Source organism: Thermobia domestica, chromosome 13 (assembly GCF_964235325.1).
Source record: "Thermobia domestica chromosome 13, izTheDome1.hap1.1, whole genome shotgun sequence".
Taxonomy (NCBI): Eukaryota; Metazoa; Arthropoda; class Insecta; order Zygentoma; family Lepismatidae; genus Thermobia; species Thermobia domestica.
Window position 1 is genome coordinate 1,221,801 of NC_137466.1, and position 18,832 is coordinate 1,240,632.

General features: G+C 35.3%; 1 protein-coding gene across 3 annotated transcripts in view; it reads left to right on the forward strand.

Annotated features, from left to right (window-relative positions):
• The window catches only part of LOC145667989 (uncharacterized), a 64,225-nt gene extending 58,224 nt beyond the window's left edge, over positions 1–6,001 (forward strand). For all 3 annotated transcript variants that reach the window (XM_081735434.1, XM_081735433.1, XM_081735432.1), the window contains exon 3: positions 1,472–6,001. In XM_081735434.1, coding sequence (XP_081591560.1) covers positions 1,472–2,810 — 1,339 coding nt within the window. In that variant the 3' untranslated portion in view covers positions 2,811–6,001. The remainder of the gene's footprint in view (positions 1–1,471) is intronic.
• The last annotated feature ends 12,831 nt before the right edge of the window (positions 6,002–18,832 follow it).

Sequence of the window (18,832 nt, forward strand, 5' to 3'; positions counted from 1 at the left end):
ACATGCCTAGAATGACTCGGGACACCATTGTAAGTCTTGGATGGAAAACGCTATTGCATCCTGCATAGTCAGTTATTGCACCGATCTGATTACCATCTTTTCCATTTCTTTAACAATCACCTTATAGGACGCCAGGTGGAATCCTAGTAGAGGTGCAAAATGCACTAGATACTTTCCTCGCCTCACGGCCTATTAATTTTTACTCCGATGGAATCCATGGTCTTCGAGAACGTTGGCAGAAGATCGTCCATGCTGACGAGTACTACTTTCGTTCTCGGGGTATGTCTTAGGTGATACATCGGTGTTCGAAGGTGGTGCCTGAAAAAGCGACACAACTATCTTGGTTAGTTTTATTCTTTGCCATATTGTTTTTTGGCGTTTTGAAACCTCATTTATCACGTTGATATTCCCATGTGACAATATTGTATTTTCTGTTCAATTTTTTATTTGAATATTTTATATCAATACAACATACTGTTAAAAAGCAACCTTTCGGAATTTGCATTTTGACATCAGGGATTGTTACAAAAAATCTGCAGGATATGTATCGCGGGTGTTAATTTGATCTCTTGTTGAGTTTTACGTGTGATTATAGTGTAGTTCAAAATTCTATTGTTTTTTACGTATTATCTTAAAACCAAAGATTGTGTCTGCTCTTCTGTTAGATTACCTCTACAGTTCAGACTGAAAGAGGTCTTCTTCAGACCTTCTACAGACTGAAAGAAGTTGCCGGGCGCGCTGAAAAGTAACTTTACAACTTTTCGTATATAATTTCGTACCAATATCCTTTTATGTTTTCGCTCTTTTTGAGATTCTAGCTTTCCTCTTATAACCTTTCTCAGCACTATCTTAGGGTACAGCATTAGTTACATTCTGTAAATTTCTTTTTTCATTCCTCTTATTGCCCTCATCAACACCATCTTTGCTTGGAGCACTAGTTACAATCTGCTTACTTTTTCCTTCTTAGCAGCTACGTCAGTACTGCCGTCAGCCATATCTCTAATATGTTCGTTTTTCGTTGCTCATTGCATTCCAACTAACTGACTCTGACTTGTCTTTTTTTCTCAGTTTTTACACTGTAGTTTCTATAGTGTTTACAATCATTTTTGACATGAGAGTACACGATGGAACTCGGTATATACTAAAGATAAACCTGATATAGTATAAATGTATATACGATTTGACATAGAAGAAACAAAGGACATTCTTTTTCTAGAATAGAAATATGAAAATGCCCCGATTCTCCTCGGTACCGTATTTCTATAACAGCACAATAGTATCGAACTTCAGTTTATCACTAAATATAACACATGTCGGCGGCCTAATAGCCTCACATTTTAGATCTAATAACAAGTATAATAAGAAAAACTAGAATTTTCCCATTCTGCTGTATTTTACGGGTAAGCGCTAGGTATTTTTTGCCGTTTCGTATTATTTGTCTCCATTTTCTTGTTTATTAAATTTGTTACAGATTCCATAGATATACTGTTTCCAGAAAAGCAAAAACGCTTAATCTACGAAAAGATTTAATTCTTCATTCAGTTGAGAAACCTCACACTTCGAAGGAGTTCTACAAACCATATTCTCGATCACATTTTTCAACGCACACCTTAACGCATAAACGTGCAAAACCTCAAAAATGCGACGAGTCTGGGAAGGAATGTTGGAAGCATTTGACTTCGGAAAGAGACATGTTGACTCTTACAGGTAAAAAACTTCGTACATGCCATGAGTGTGGCAAGGGATTTAGTCGAAGTTCGAATTTGCAAACACACATGTTAATACACACAGGTGTCAGGCCTCATACGTGTGAAAAGTGTGGTAAAGCATTTAGGCGAAGGTCGGATTTATCAAGACACTTGTTAATACATACAGGTGAAAAACATCATACATGCCTAGCGTGTGGAGTAGTATTTAGGCAACGTTCACATTTGGTAAGACACATGTTAATACATACGGGTGCAAGGCCTCACACGTGTGAAGACTGTGGTAAAACATTTAGTCGAATGTCGGATTTGGCAAGACACATTTCAGTACATTCAGTTGAAAACCATCATACGTGCCTAGAGTGTGGTCAGGCATTTAGTCGTAGGTCGCTTTTGGCAAGCCACATGTTAATACATACTGGTGAAAAGTCTCATACTTGCTTAGAGTGTGGAAAAGCATTTAGACTGCATTCGCATTTGGGAAGGCACATGTTAACACATACAGGTAAAAAGTCTCTTACGTGCGAAGAGTGTGGCAGGGTATTTAGTCGAAGGTCAGATTTAGCTAAACACCTGTTAATACATACAAGTGAAATAAGTCATACTTGTCTAGAATGTGGAAAAAAATTTAGGCTGCGTTCATATTTGGTAAGTCACATTTTAATACATACAAGAGAAAAAGTTCATACGTGTAAAGAGTGTGGTAAGGGATTTTTTCGAAGGGCGGATTTGGCAAAACACACGTTAGTACATACAGGTGAAAAACGTCATACTTGCTTAGAGTGTGGAAAAGCATTTCGACTGCGTTTCCATTTGGGAAGACACATGTTAACACATACAGGTAAAAAGTCTCATACGTGCAATGATTGTGGGAAGGCATATAGTCGAAGGTCAGATTTGGCAATTCACATGTTAATACATACAGGTGTAAAACCTCATACATGCGAACAATGTGGTAAGGCATTTACTCGAAAGTCGGATTTGGGTAAACACATGATAATACATACAGGTGCAAAGTCTCACACATGCAAAGAGTGTGGTCAGGCATTTAGTCGAAAGTCAGATTTGGCAAAACATATGTTAGTACATAGGCGAAAAAGATAATTCTTGCCTAGAGTGTAGTAAAGCATTATACGAAAGTGGGATTTGTTAAAAGAAATGTTAATACATAAAAGTGAAATACGTCATATATGCCTAGAGTATGAAAAAGTATGTAGGCTCCGTTAATATTGAACAATTCACATTTAGTACATAAAGGTGAAAACCGTCATACGTGGAAAGAGTGTGGTAGGGCATTTAGTCGAAGGCCGGATTTGGCAGGACACATGTTAATACATACAGGTGAAATGCTTGAAACGTGCAGTGTGGTTGGGCATTGAGTCGAAGGTTGGATTTGGCAAAACACATATATACCGGTAAAAAACGTCATACTTGCCTTCGCGAAGAAAAGTAATAAGGATCCCTTCACATTTGGCAAGACTCATATTAATAAGGAGAAGTGAAATAGCTCATACGTGTGAAGAGTGTGGTTAAGCATTCAGTCGAAGGTTAGATTTATCAAAACATTTTAATCCATAGAGGTGAAAAACGTCATATTTGCTTAGAGTGCGGAAAAATATTTACGCAACTTTCAAATTTGACAACACACGTGTTAATACATACTGGTGAAAAATTTACATGTGCGAAGATTGTGGTAGGCCGTTTAGTCGAAATTCAGAACTGGCAACACATGTGTTAACGCATACTGGTGAAAAACTTATACGTGCCAAGAATTAGTAAAAATTACGCACAGTTCATATTTGGCAACGCAGACGTTAATACATTCGGTGGAAATCTCATACTTGTCAAGAGTGCTGTTAGGAGATTTAAAAAATCAAGTTTAAGGATTCACATGTTAACTCATCCACGTGAAAAGTCTCATAGTAGACAAAAGTGCGGAAAGGTATTTGCGCACATTTCAACTATGGCAAGGAACGTCTTAATACATTTTGATGAAATTCTGCTAGGTGGCATAGTTATGGAAAGGGATTTAGTCGAATTTCAAATTAGACAACACATGTTAATACATACAAATGAAAACGTCGTACGTGCTGGAGTGTGGTAAAGGATATAGGAGAACTTTATATTTGAGAAGGCATGTTAGAACACATAGGTAGAAAGCATGTTCCAAAAGTGGTCTGAAGGATTATGCCGAATTTCAAGTTTACTATACGACGTGTTAAGTCACGTAGGTGAATACACATTATGCTTGCCAGAAATGTGCAAAAAGATCTGTCAAGGTTTACTTTTGAGAAGTCACCTTTTAATATACCCTCATGAAAAGCATCACAAATGCAAAGGCTTGTTAAGTGTTTAACATGAAGTTTAAATCTGATAACGCGTTTCTTTGTACCTAATTTTGAAAAAAATTAAGATGTGCCGAGAGTGGACAGATATTTGTTCAAAGCTCATGTTTGTGAACTCATGCAATAAAAACCTCACACGTGTAAAAAGTGTGGGAAATGATCTAACCATTGTTAAATTCTTACAAGAAACATGTTTGCACTAACAGTTTGGAAAAATAAGTGCTAAGGGTTTGTAAATGGGTTTACGCAGACTTTAGTTTCCGCAACACAGCTGTTAATGTACACTGCTGAAAAGAACACGTGTCAGTTGTCAGAGGGGATTTAATAAAATTCAAATTTGTCAATAAACATTAATACACAGAAAGGATCATACGTGCCAAAGTTTTTAAAAGTATTGAGAAAACTATTTGATAACACATCTTAAAACTTGGATGAACATATGCTAAATATAAAGAAAGACATTCAAAATTTACATTGGACAACACGCTACCACGCACGTAGAATTCTCGTAAGTACCAAAGCTGTGGAAAGAGATCAACTTGAAGTTCAACTTCTGCAAATCACTTGTTCACCTATAAAGACGTAAATGTAAGATATGAAACAAATTCAACACCATTTAGGCAAAATTTTTTGGAAAGAAAATGTAAATATATCCAAAAATAGATAACATATGTGCCAAGAATGTTTCCTTAGAAATTAGTTAAAAATCAAGTTTGGCAACATTCCCTAACACATATTCTGCAAAAGGGCGGAGAAAGAAATATTCTTGACGTTTATAATACTATAATTTTCTTAGCTGCACGAGCTAGCAAGCCAATCAAGAAAGTTTGCTGCTGTTTCACAAACCACATTCGAACATTCATATGTCGCCTAAGACGCACCTAGATGATAAAAGATAATCCCCATCTGCATTCACGACATCCTGCCAACATTCTGGAATGCGATGGATTCCATCATTGTAGAAATTGGTGGGCCGTGAAGCGAAGTAAGTGTCAAGCGCATTTTGCAACTCTGTTAGAGATTTCACCTGCCGTCCTCGAAGGCGATTGTCCAAGGAATGAAACGTGATAATGGGATGGTGCAATATCCTAGAAGTAAGGCATATGCAGTAGTGTTTCTCTTCCAATTCGTAGAGTCCTACCGGGTCATTCTACCCGCGTGGAGCTTAGCCCCGTGCTTTTAACAAGGAACCATTTTTACGATTTAAATGTGGAGACTCCAGAGTTTTGAGTCTTTCTTGGGCTCAAGTGCTGACAATACAACGTTATGTTGATACACTCAACTTCTTGTAGCAGTTCTTGATGCACGATTCCATGAACCGTCCACTAAACACAAAGGACTGATGTAGTGCAGGTTTCGGCTGTTTTGTAGCTGGTTCATGTTATGCTAAATAATGATGACCGCACCGCGGAGCTTCCAACAGAACTCGCTTCTCATCACATGTAAAAACTCTGTCCAGTTATGTCTCTTTCCTCACAAGGAGGGTTTCCGAAGTGTAAATCTCAGATTTCAAAAAGGCTTGGCCACTGTTCGCCTCAATTGCTGTCTTAAAATCTTCATGTTGTACATGTGTTGGTTTTCCAGCACGTGCTTCGTCTTCAAGAGTTTCGTCACCGTCCTTACACTTTCGCTCCACTGTCCACATAGTCACTACAGCCTCACCAAAGACCTAACATACCTTCCGTGATGCTGCAGCAGGTTTAGTCACAGCTTAACCTCGTACAAGATAAGAACTTTTATGACGCTCTCTAAAAATCCCATGTAGGCTCAGTCCTTAAGCAAGTTCACGATGTAAATGAACGGCCCCAGTCAGATAGGTTTGGTATACCACCAGCAACTTATCTCCATTCTCATTCAACTGACGGTGTGAGGGCAAATTGAACGGAGACCTCCACAAAATGTGACAGAATTTTCTTGGTTTTCTTTATAAATGTGCTCTTTTAAATTTTCCTTTTACATGTTCTGCACTATATATTAATCTAACATAGTTCCTTTAAAAAATATAATACCATTTTATTTCTTATGGGTAGACAAGCGAAAAAGCTCATATTACCATGTGTCAGGAAATGCATCTTTACATAGTTACGGACATTGACATTCCTAATGCTGTGAAATAGTCAATTTCTGTTCACCCTTAAATGTGCTTCAATTTATATTTCCATACTTCACCCCCTAATAAAGCTAGGTTAATAATTTTTATATCAATGTATTCGTGAACGACGAAGCTTTCCACTGATATGTGTTCGATGTAGTTGGGGGTACCACGGTGGACGGGGCAGGGAAACTACATTTTTTTTTTTGCATCAGGTATTTATCCTCCCCTTCTGCGAAGGCACCCTCCACATACATATCAGTAAAAAGCTTCATCCTTCAGAATACATTCATACCAAAACTACTTTCCTAGCTTAATTAGGGGGTGAGATATAGAGATTTAAATTAACGTACATTAAGGGGCGACCAGAAATTGACTATTTCACAGCATCAGACGACTCAATGGTCGTAACTCTGTAACGATGCATTTCCTGGCATATAGTCATATGAACTTTTTTGATTGTCTGCCCATAAGGAATTCACCCATGAATATAGATAGATAGATAGATAGATACCTAGATAGATAGATAGGTATGTGTGTGTGCGTGTGTAGTAGGATAATTACCGGCCGGATCTGAACTAATTTGATAAGGAAATATCACATTGTCTAGGAAATAGATTTTATTTTTGATGGTTGAACTCGGACAGGAACAGACAGACTTACCTCAGGGCGTCTCTATTCATATGTCTATTTTATTTCTTGGTAATTACTTGTTACATTTGAATGAAATTTTGTAGCCAAATAGCCCAACATTGATTTCGTGCTGATTCTGCATCACAAGTTAATTGGGGAGCAATCTGAATTAAGATGTAATGCATTACAATCCAGAAAGCCAGACATACTAACGATGGACTGACCACACATCATCCAACTGAACACAGATCTGCATGAACTGTGAGAGAGCATTTAGTACTGCCCACTGTCTGTTACAAAAATTTCTCCATAGTGACTAGGCAAGAACTGGAACGTCTGGAAATAAAATAGGAAACTATTTCTTCCTGGATTTTAGAAACGTGTTTCTATCAAATTTTGTGCACATATACTAAGTAAAAATGACGAACATGTCAGTTGGCAATCTTGTTGCCTTGCAAAACCTGAAATGATGCTACTTGCTGACTTGCAGCCTATGGCCACATATTTCATTGGGCTATTTGAATATTACATAATAATATAGTATCGTGTCCTTGACATTTCCTTGTGGCCTTTTCAATATTCCATATTGCAATAACACTTTTCTGTTTGTTACTGATCGTGCTTATACACGTGCAGTTGATAGTAGATTTTCTGTTACTGCGATTGCATAAATCGAATGCATTTACAATTGAGACATCTATAGAACCGTACGTGTCGATTTCACTTATTGTTGTTACTTTCATTGTTAGAGGACATCATTGTTAAATAAAGAATCAACTTTGTCTGCCATACTTTCTACCAGAAACTGACAAAACCTTGCACACTCATTTAAGATTGAAATATCTAAGGAAAGATATGTGTCGATTTCTCATATTGTTGTTAGTTTCATTGTTCAAGACCATCATTGTTAAATACACAAGCGTTGGATTTCTACATTGTTAAATAAACGATCATCTTCATCTGCCATACTTTCTAACACAAACTGACCAAACTTGGCGCACCCATCGGATTACCACAGAGATACCTTCTGAATAGTACCAATCAATTTCTCATATTGTTGTTAGCTTCATTCTTTGACGCCACCATTGTTAAACAATCGTTGGATTTCTCCATTATTAAATAAACAATCAACTTTATCTGCCATACTTTCTACCACAAACTGACCAAACTTGCACAATCATTTACGATTCAGATGTCGATGGAACGGTACGTGCTGATTTCACTTATTGTTGTTAGTTTCATTCTTAGAGGCCACCATTGTTAAAAAACAATCAACTTTATCTGCCACACTTTCTACCAGAAACTGACCAAACTTTGCACACGCATTTAAGATTGAAATATCTAGGGAAGAGTACGTGTCGATTTTACATACTGTTCTTTCATTGTTAGATGCCATCATTGTTAAATAAACAATCAAGTTTTTCTGCCACACTTTCTACCACAAACTAACCAAACTTTGCAAAATCATTTAAGATTAAGATATCTATTTAATGGTATGGGTCGATTTCACATATTGTTGTTAGTTTCATTGTTAGAGGCCACCATTGTTAAACAAACAATCAACATTAATGGCCATACGTTCTACTAGAAACTGAGCAGACTTTGCATACCCATTTAAAGTTGAAATATCTACGGAATGCTATGTGTCGATTTCACATATTGTTGTTAGTTTCATTGTTGTACGACACCATTGTTAAATACATAATCGCTGGATTTCTTCATTATAAAACAGCAATCAACTTTATCTCCCATATTTTCTAGCACAAACTGACCAAACTTGCACAATCATTTACGATTGAGATGTCGATGGAACGTTACGTGCCGATTTCACTTATTGTTGTTACTTTCATTCTTAGAGGTCAGCAATGTTAAAAAAAAACAATCAACTTTGTCTGCCACATTTTCTACATGAAACTGACCAAACTTTGCACACGTATTTAAGACTGAAATATTTAGGGAATGGTACGTGCCGATTTCACATATTGTTCTTTCATTGTTAGATGCCACAATTGTTAAATAAACAATCAAGTTTTTCTGCCACACTTTCTACCACAAACTAACCAAACTTGCACAATCACTTACGATTGAGATATCTATGGAATGGTACATGCCGATATCACATATTTTTGTTAGTTTCATTGTTAGAGGACACCATTTTAAGTAAAGAATCAACTTTTTCTTCCGTACTTTCTACCACAAACTGACCAAACTTTATACATCCATTTAAGATTGAGATATCTAAAGAATAGTAAGTGTCGATTCCACATATTCTCGTTAGTTTCATTACTGATGACCTATATTGTTCAGTAAACAGTCAACTTCATCTAACACACTTTCTAACACAAACTGATTAAACTTGGCACACCCATCGGATTACCACAGATATCTACTGAATGGTACCAATCGATTTCACATGTTAGTTTCACTGTTCGAGGCCACCATTTTAAAACAACCGTTGGATTTCTTCTTTAAAATAAACAATCAACTTTATCTGCCATACTTTATACCTCAAACTAACCAAAGGTGGCAACTTATTTACGATTGAGATATCTATAGAATGATACGTGTCAATTTCATTTATTGTTATTAGTTTTATTGTTAGAGACCACGATTTATAAATAAACAATCAACTATATCTGCCATACTTTCTACCAGAAACTGACCAAATTTTGCATACCCCTTAAAAGTTGAAATATCTACGGAATGCTATGTGTCGATTTCACATGTTGCTGTTAGTTTCAATATTAATGACCACCATTGTTAAATACAGAATCCTTGGATTTCTCCAGTGTTAAGTATACAGTCCACTTTTGTCTGCCATATTTTCTACCACAAACTAACCAAACGTGGCACACTCATTTACGATTGAGATATCAATGAAATGGTTTGTGCCGATTTCGCATATTGTTGTTAGTTTCATTGTTAGAGGCCACCGTTGTTAAGTAAACAATCAAGTTTATCTTTCGTACTTTCTACGAGAAAATGAAGAAACTTTGCACACCCATTTAAGATTGCAGTATCTAGGGAATGGTACATGTGGATTCCACATATTGTTGTTAGTTTCATTGTTGAAGGCCACTATTCTTAAATAAACAATCAACTTTCTCTGCCGTACTTTCTACAAAAAACTGACCGAATTTGGCACACCCATCAAATTTGCACAGAGATATCTACTTAATGGTACTAGTCGATTTCACATATTGTTTTTAGTTTCATTGTTCGTGGCCACCCATGTTAAATAAACAATCGTTGGATTTCTCCATGGTTAAATAAACAATTAACTTTACCTGCCATACTTTCAACCACAAACTAACCAAACTTGGCACACTCATTTACGATTGAGGTATCTATGGAATGGTACGTGTCGATTTCACTTATTGTTGTTACTTTCATTGTTAGAGGCCAGCTTTGTTAAATGAACAATCAACTATATGTGCCATACTTTTTTCTACCAGAAATTGGCCAATCCATGTACACACATTTAAGATTGAAATATCTAGGGAAAGATATGTGTCGATTTCTTAGATTGTTGTTAGTTTCATTGTAAAGATCACCATTGTTAAATAACCATTCTTTGGATTTCTCCAGTGTTAAAAAAACGATCAACTTTATCTGCCATACTTTCTACCACAAACTAAGCAAATTTTGCACACTCATGAAAGATTGAGATATCTATGGAATGGTATGTGTCGATTACACATATTGTTGTTCTTTCATTGTGTCTAAAACGGTAGATGGCGCCACCGTCACCAATGTTAACATATACAACTAATAAAATTAAAACAATCAAAAATAAAATGAACAATTCAAAAATAAAGCAAAAACGGATATAATCTGGTTAATGGACGTTACAAAATCTAGGGAATGGTAGGTGTCGATTTCACTTATTGTTATTAGTTTCATTGTTAGAGGCCACCATTGTTAAGTGAACAATCAACTTTATCTGCCGTACTTTCTACCAGAAACTGACCAAACTTTACACACCCATTTAAGATTGAAATGTCTAGGGAATGGTACGTGTCGATTTCACGTATTGTTGTTAGTTTCATTGTTGAAGAATACCATTGTTAAATAAACAATCAACTTTATGTGCCACACTTTCTAAAACAAACTGACCAAACTTGGCACACCCATCCGATTACCATAGAGACATCCAGCGAATGGTACCTTTCGATTTCTCATATTGTTGTTAGTTTCATTGTTAAATACACAAGCGTTGGATTTCTACATTATTAAATAAACGATCATCGTTATCTGCCATACTTTCTAACACAAAGTGACCAAACTTGGCGCACCCATCGGGTTACCACAGAGATATCTACTGAATAGTAACAATCAATTTCTCATATTGTTGTTAGCTTCATTCTTCGACGCCACCTTTGTTACACAATCGTTGGATTTCTCCATTATTACATAAACAATGAACTTTATCTGCCATACCTTCTACCACAAACTGACCAAACTTGCACAATCATTTACGATTCAGATGTCGATGGAATGGTACGTGCTGATTTCACTTGTTGTTAGTTTCATTCTTAGAGGCCACCATTGTTAAAAAAAAAAACAATCAACTTTATCTGCCACACTTTCTACCAGAAACTGACCAAAGTTTGCACACGCATTTAAGATTGAAATATCTAGGGAATGGTACGTTTCGATTTCACATATTGTTGTTCTTTCATTGTTAGATGCCACCATTGTTAAATAAACAATCAACCTTAATGGCCAAACGTTCTACTAGAAACTGACCAAACTTTGCACACTCATTTAAATTTAAATATCTACGGAATGCTATGTGTCGATTTCACATATTTTTGTTAGTTTCATTGTTGTAAGACACCATTGTTAAATACATAATCGTTGGATTTCTTCATTATTGAACAACAATCAACTTTATCTGCCATACTTTCTACCACAAACTGACCAAACTTGCACAATCATTTACGATTGAGATGTCGATGGAATGGTACATGCCGATTTCACATATTTTTGTTAGTTTCATTGTTAGTGGATACCATTTTAAGTAAAGAATCAACTTTTTCTTCCGTACACTCTTTCACAAACTGACCAAACTTTATACATCCATTTAAGATTGAGATATCTAAAGAATGGTACGTGTCGATTCCACATATTCTTGTTAGTTTTATTACTGAAGACCTACATTGTTAAGTAAACAGTCGACTTCATCTAACACACTTTCTAACACAAACTGATTAAACTTGGCACACCCATCGGATTACCACAGAGATATCTACTGAATGGTACCAATCGATTTCACATGTTGTTAGTTACACTTTCGAGGCCACCATTTTAAAACAACCGTTGAATTTCTCCATTAAAAAAACAATCAACTTTATCTGCCATACTTTATACTACAAACTAACCAAACTTTGCACACGTATTTAACATTGAAATATCTAGGGAATGGTAGGTGTGGATTTTACATACTGTTCTTTCATTGTTAGATGCCATCATTGTTAAATAAACAGTCAAGTTTTCTGCCACACTTTCAACCACAAACTAACCAAACTTTGCATACCCATTTAAAGTTGAAATATCTACGGAATGCTATGTATCGATTTCACATATTGTTGTTAGTTTCATTGTTGTACGACACCATTGATAAATACATAATCGTTGGATTTCTTCATAATAAAACAACAATCAACTTTATCTGCCATACTTTCTAGCACAAACTGATTAAACTTGCACAATCATTTACGATTGAGATGTCGATGGAACGTTACGTGCCGATTTCACTTATTGTTGTTACTTTCATTCTTAGAGGCCAGCAATGTTAAAAAAAAACAATCAATTTTGTCTGCCACATTTTCTACCAGAAACTGACCAAACTTTGCACACGTATTTAACATTGAAATATCTAGGGAATGGTAGGTGTGGATTTTACATACTGTTCTTTCATTGTTAGATGCCATCATTTTTAAATAAACAGTCAAGTTTTTCTGCCACACTTTCAACCACAAACTAACCAAACTTTGCATACCCATTTAAAGTTGAAATATCTACGGAATGCTATGTATCGATTTCACATATTGTTGTTATTTTCATTGTTGTACGACACCATTGATAAATACATAATCGTTGGATTTCTTCATAATAAAACAACAATCAACTTTATCTGCCATATTTTCTAGCACAAACTGACCAAACTTGCACAATCATTTACGATTGACATGTCGATGGAACGTTACGTGCCGATTTCACTTATTGTTGTTACTTTCATTCTTAGAGGCCAGCAATGTTAAAAAAAAACAATCAACTTTGTCTGCCACATTTTCTACCAGAAACTGACCAAACTTTGCACACGTATTTAAGACTGAAATATCTAGGGAATGGTACGTGTCGATTTCACATATTGTTCTTTCATTGTTAGATGCCACAATTGTTAAATAAACAATCAAGTTTTTCTGCCACACTTTCTACCACAAACTAACCAAACTTGCACAATCACTTACGATTGAGATATCTATGGAATGGTACATGCCGATTTCACATATTTTTGTTAGTTTCATTGTTAGAGGATACCATTTTAAGTAAAGAATCAACTTTTTCTTCCGTACTTTCTACCACAAACTGACCAAACTTTATACATCCATTTAAGATTGAGATATCTAAAGAATGGTACGTGTCGATTCCACATATTCTTGTTAGTTTTATTACTGAAGACCTACATTGTTAAGTAAACAGTCGACTTCATCTAACACACTTTCTAACACAAACTGATTAAACTTGGCACACCCATCGGATTACCACAGAGATATCTACTGAATGGTACCAATCGATTTCACATGTTGTTAGTTACACTTTCGAGGCCACCATTTTAAAACAACCGTTGGATTTCTCCATTAAAAGAAACAATCAACTTTATCTGCCATACTTTATACTACAAACTAACCAAACGTGGCATACTTATTTACGATTGAGATATCTATAGAATGGTACGTGTCGATTTCATTTATTATTAGTTTTATTGTTAGAGACCACCATTTTTAAATAAACAATCAACTATATCTGCCATACTTTCTACCAGAAACTGACCGAATTTTGCATACCCCTTGAAAGTTGAAATATCTACGGAATGCTATGTGTCGATTTCACATGTTGCTGTTAGTTTCAATATTAATGACCACCATTGTTAAATACAGAATCGTTGGATTTCTCCAGTGTTAAGTATACAGTCCACTTTTGTCTGCCATATTTTCTACCAGAAACTAACCAAACGTGGCACACTCATTTACGATTGAGGTATCAATGAAATGGTCTGTGCCGATTTCGCATATTGTTGTTAATTTCATTGTTAGAGGCCACCGTTGTTAAGTAAACAATCAACTTTATCTTTCGTACTTTCTACGAGAAAATGAAGAAGCTTTGCACACCCATTTAAGATTGCAGTATCTAGGGAATGGTACGTGTGGATTCCACATATTGTTGTTATTTTCATTGTTCAAGGCCACTATTCTTAAATAAACAATCAACTTTTTCTGCCGTACTTTCTAAAAAAACTGACCAAATTTGGCACACCCATCGGATTTGCACAGATATATCTACTTAATGGTACTAGTCGATTTCACATATTGTTTTTAGTTTCATTGTTCGAGGCCACCAATATTAAATAAACAATCGTTGGATTTATCCATGGTTAAATAAACAATCAACTTTATCTGCCAAACTTTCAACCACAAACTAACCAAACTTGGCACACTCATTTACGATTGAGATATCTATGGAATGGTACGTGTCGATATCACTTATTGTTGTTACTTTCATTGTTAGAGGCCAGCTTTGTTAAATGAACAATCAACTATATGTGCCTTACTTTCTACCAGAAATTGGCCAATCCTTGCACACACATTTAAGATTGAAATATCTAGGGAAAGATATGTGTCGATTTCTCATAATGTTGTTAGTTTCATTGTAAAGATCACCATTGTTAAATAAACATTCGTTGGATTTCTCCATTGTTAAATAAACGATCAACTTTATCTGCCATACTTTCTACCACAAACTAAGCAAATTTTGCACACTCATGAATGATTGAGATATCTATGGAATGGTATGTGTCGATTTCACATATTGTTGTTCTTTCATTGTGTCTAAAACGGTAGATGGCGCCACCGTCACCAATGTTAACATATACAACTAATAAAATTAAAACAATCAAAAATAAAATGAACCATTCAAAAATTAAACAAAAACGGATATAATCTGGTTAATGGACGTTACAAAATCTAGGGAATGGTACGTGTCGATTTCACATATTGTTGTTAGTTTCATTGTTGAAGACCACCATTGTTAAATAAACAATCAACTTTATGTGCCACACTTTCTAAAACAAACTGACCAAACTTGGCACACCCATCCGATTAGCACAGAGACATCCAGCGAATGTTACCTGTCTATTTCACATATTGTAGTTAGTTTCGTTGTTCGAGGAAACCATTGTTGAAATATCTAAGGAAATATATGTGTCTATTTCTCATATTGTTGTTAGTTTCATTGTTCAAGACCATCATTGTTAAATACACAAGCGTTGGATTTCTACATTGTTAAATAAACGATCATCTTCATCTCCCATACTTTCTAACACAAACTGACCAAACTTGGCGCACCCATCGGATTACCACAGAGATATCTACTGAATAGTACCAATAAATTTCTCATATTGTTGTTAGCTTCATTCTTCGACGCCACCATTGTTAAAAAATCGTTGGATTTCTCCATTATTAAATAAACAATCAACTTTATTTGCCATACTTTCTACCACAAACGGACCACACTTGCACAATCATTTACGATTCAGATGTCGATGGAACGGTACGTGCTGATTTCACTTATTGTTGTTAGTTTCATTCTTAGAGGTCACCATTGTTAAAAAAAACAATCAACTTTATCTGCCACACTTTCTACCACAAACTAACCAAATTTGCACCATCTCTTACGATTGAGATATCTATGGAATGGTACATGCCGATTTCATTTATTGTTATTAGTTTTATTGTTAGAGACCACCATTGTTAAAAAAAACAATCAACTTTATCTGCCACACTTTCTACCAGAAACTGACCAAAGTTTGCACACGCATTTAAGATTGAAATATCTAGGGAATGGTACGTGTCGATTTCACATATTTTTGTTCTTTCATTGTTAGATCCACCATTGTTAAATAAACAATCAACCTTAATGGCCATACGTTCTACTAGAAACTGACCAAACTCTGCACACTCATTTAAATTTAAATATCTACGGAATGCTATGTGTCGATTTCACATATTGTTGTTAGTTTCATTGTTGTAAGACACCATTGTTAAATACATAATCGTTGGATTTCTTCATTATTAAACAACAATCAACTTTATCTGCCATATTTTCTACCACAAACTGACCAAACTTGCACAATCATTTACGATTGAGATGTCGATGGAACGTTGCGTGCCGATTTCACTTATTGTTGTTACTTTCATTCTTAGAGGCCAGCAATGTTAAAAAAAAACAATCAACTTTATCTGCCACATTTTCTACCAGAAACTGACCAAACTTTGCACACGTATTTAACATTGAAATATCTAGGGAATGGTAGGTGTGGATTTTACATACTGTTCTTTCATTGTTAGATGCCATCATTGTTAAATAAACAGTCAAGTTTTTCTGCCACACTTTCAACCACAAACAAACCAAACTTTGCATACCCATTTAAAGTTGAAATATCTACGGAATGCTATGTATCGATTTCACATATTGTTGTTAGTTTCATTGTTGTACGACACCATTCATAAATACATAATCGTTGGATTTCTTCATAATAAAACAACAATCAACTTTATCTGCCATATTTTCTAGCACAAACTGACCAAACTTGCACAATCATTTACGATTGAGATGTCGATGGAACGTTTCGTGCCGATTTCACTTATTGTTGTTACTTTCATTCTTAGAGGCCAGCAATGTTAAAAAAAAACAATCAACTTTGTCTGCCACATTTTCTACCAGAAACTGACCAAACTTTGCACACGTATTTAAGACTGAAATATCTAGGGAATGGTACGTGTCGATTTCACATATTGTTCTTTCATTGTTAGATGCCACAATTGTTAAATAAACAATCAAGTTTTTCTGCCACACTTTCTACCACAAACTAACCAAACTTGCACAATCACTTACGACTGAGATATCTATGGAATGGTACATGCCGATTTCACATATTTTTGTTAGTTTCATTGTTAGAGGATACCATTTTAAGTAAAGAATCAACTTTTTCTTCCGTACTTTCTTTCACAAACTGACCAAACTTTATACATCCATTTAAGATTGGGATATCTAAAGAATGGTACGTGTCGATTCCACATATTCTTGTTAGTTTTATTACTGAAGACCTACATTGTTAAGTAAACAGTCGACTTCATCTAACACACTTTCTAACACAAACTGATTAAACTTGGCACACCCATCGGATTGCCACAGAGATATCTACTGAATGGTACCAATCGATTTCACATGTTGTTAGTTACACTTTCGAGGCCACCATTTTAAAACAACCGTTGGATTTCTCCATTAAAAGAAACAATCAACTTTATCTGCCATACTTTATACTACAAACTAACCAAACGTGGCATACTTATTTACGATTGAGATATCTATAGAATGGTACGTGTCGATTTCATTTATTATTAGTTTTATTGTTAGAGACCACCATTTTTAAATAAACAATCAACTATATCTGCCATACTTTCTACCAGAAACTGACCAAATTTTGCATACCCCTTGAAAGTTGAAATATCTACGGAATGCTATGTGTCGATTTCACATGTTGCTGTTAGTTTCAATATTAATGACCACCATTGTTAAATACAGAATCGTTGGATTTCTCCAGTGTTAAGTATACAGTCCACTTTTGTCTGCCATATTTTCTACCACAAACTAACCAAACGTGGCACACTCATTTACGATTGAGGTATCAATGAAAAGGTCTGTGCTGATTTCGCATATTGTTAATTTCATTGTTAGAGGCCACCGTTGTTAAGTAAACAATCAACTTTATCTTTCGTACTTTCTACGAGAAAATGAAGAAGCTTTGCACACCCATTTAAGATTGCAGTATCTAGGGAATGGTACGTGTGGATTCCACATATTGTTGTTATTTTCATTGTTCAAGGCCACTATTCTTAAATAAACAATCAACTTTTTCTGCCGTACTTTCTAAAAAAACTGACCAAATTTGGCACACCCATCGGATTTGCACAGATATATCTACTTAATGGTACTAGTCGATTTCACATATTGTTTTTAGTTTCATTGTTCGAGGCCACCAATATTAAATAAACAATCGTTGGATTTATCCATGGTTAAATAAACAATCAACTTTATCTGCCAAACTTTCAACCACAAACTAACCAAACTTGGCACACTCATTTACGATTGAGATATCTATGGAATGGTACGTGTCGATATCACTTATTGTTGTTACTTTCATTGTTAGAGGCCAGCTTTGTTAAATGAACAATCAACTATATGTGCCTTACTTTCTACCAGAAATTGGCCAATCCTTGCACACACATTTAAGATTGAAATATCTAGGGAAAGATATGTGTCGATTTCTCATAATGTTATTAGTTTCATTGTAAAGATCACCATTGTTAAATAAACATTCGTTGGATTTCTCCATTGTTAAATAAACGATCAACTTTATCTGCCATACTTTCTACCACAAACTAAGCAAATTTTGCACACTCATGAATGATTGAGATATCTATGGAATGGTATGTGTCGATTTCACATATTGTTGTTCTTTCATTGTGTCTAAAACGGTAGATGGCGCCACCGTCACCAATGTTAACATATACAACTAATAAAATTAAAACAATCAAAAATAAAATGAACCATTCAAAAATTAAACAAAAACGGATATAATCTGGTTAATGGACGTTACAAAATCTAGGGAATGGTACGTGTCGATTTCACATATTGTTGTTAGTTTCATTGTTGAAGACCACCATTGTTAAATAAACAATCAACTTTATGTGCCACACTTTCTAAAACAA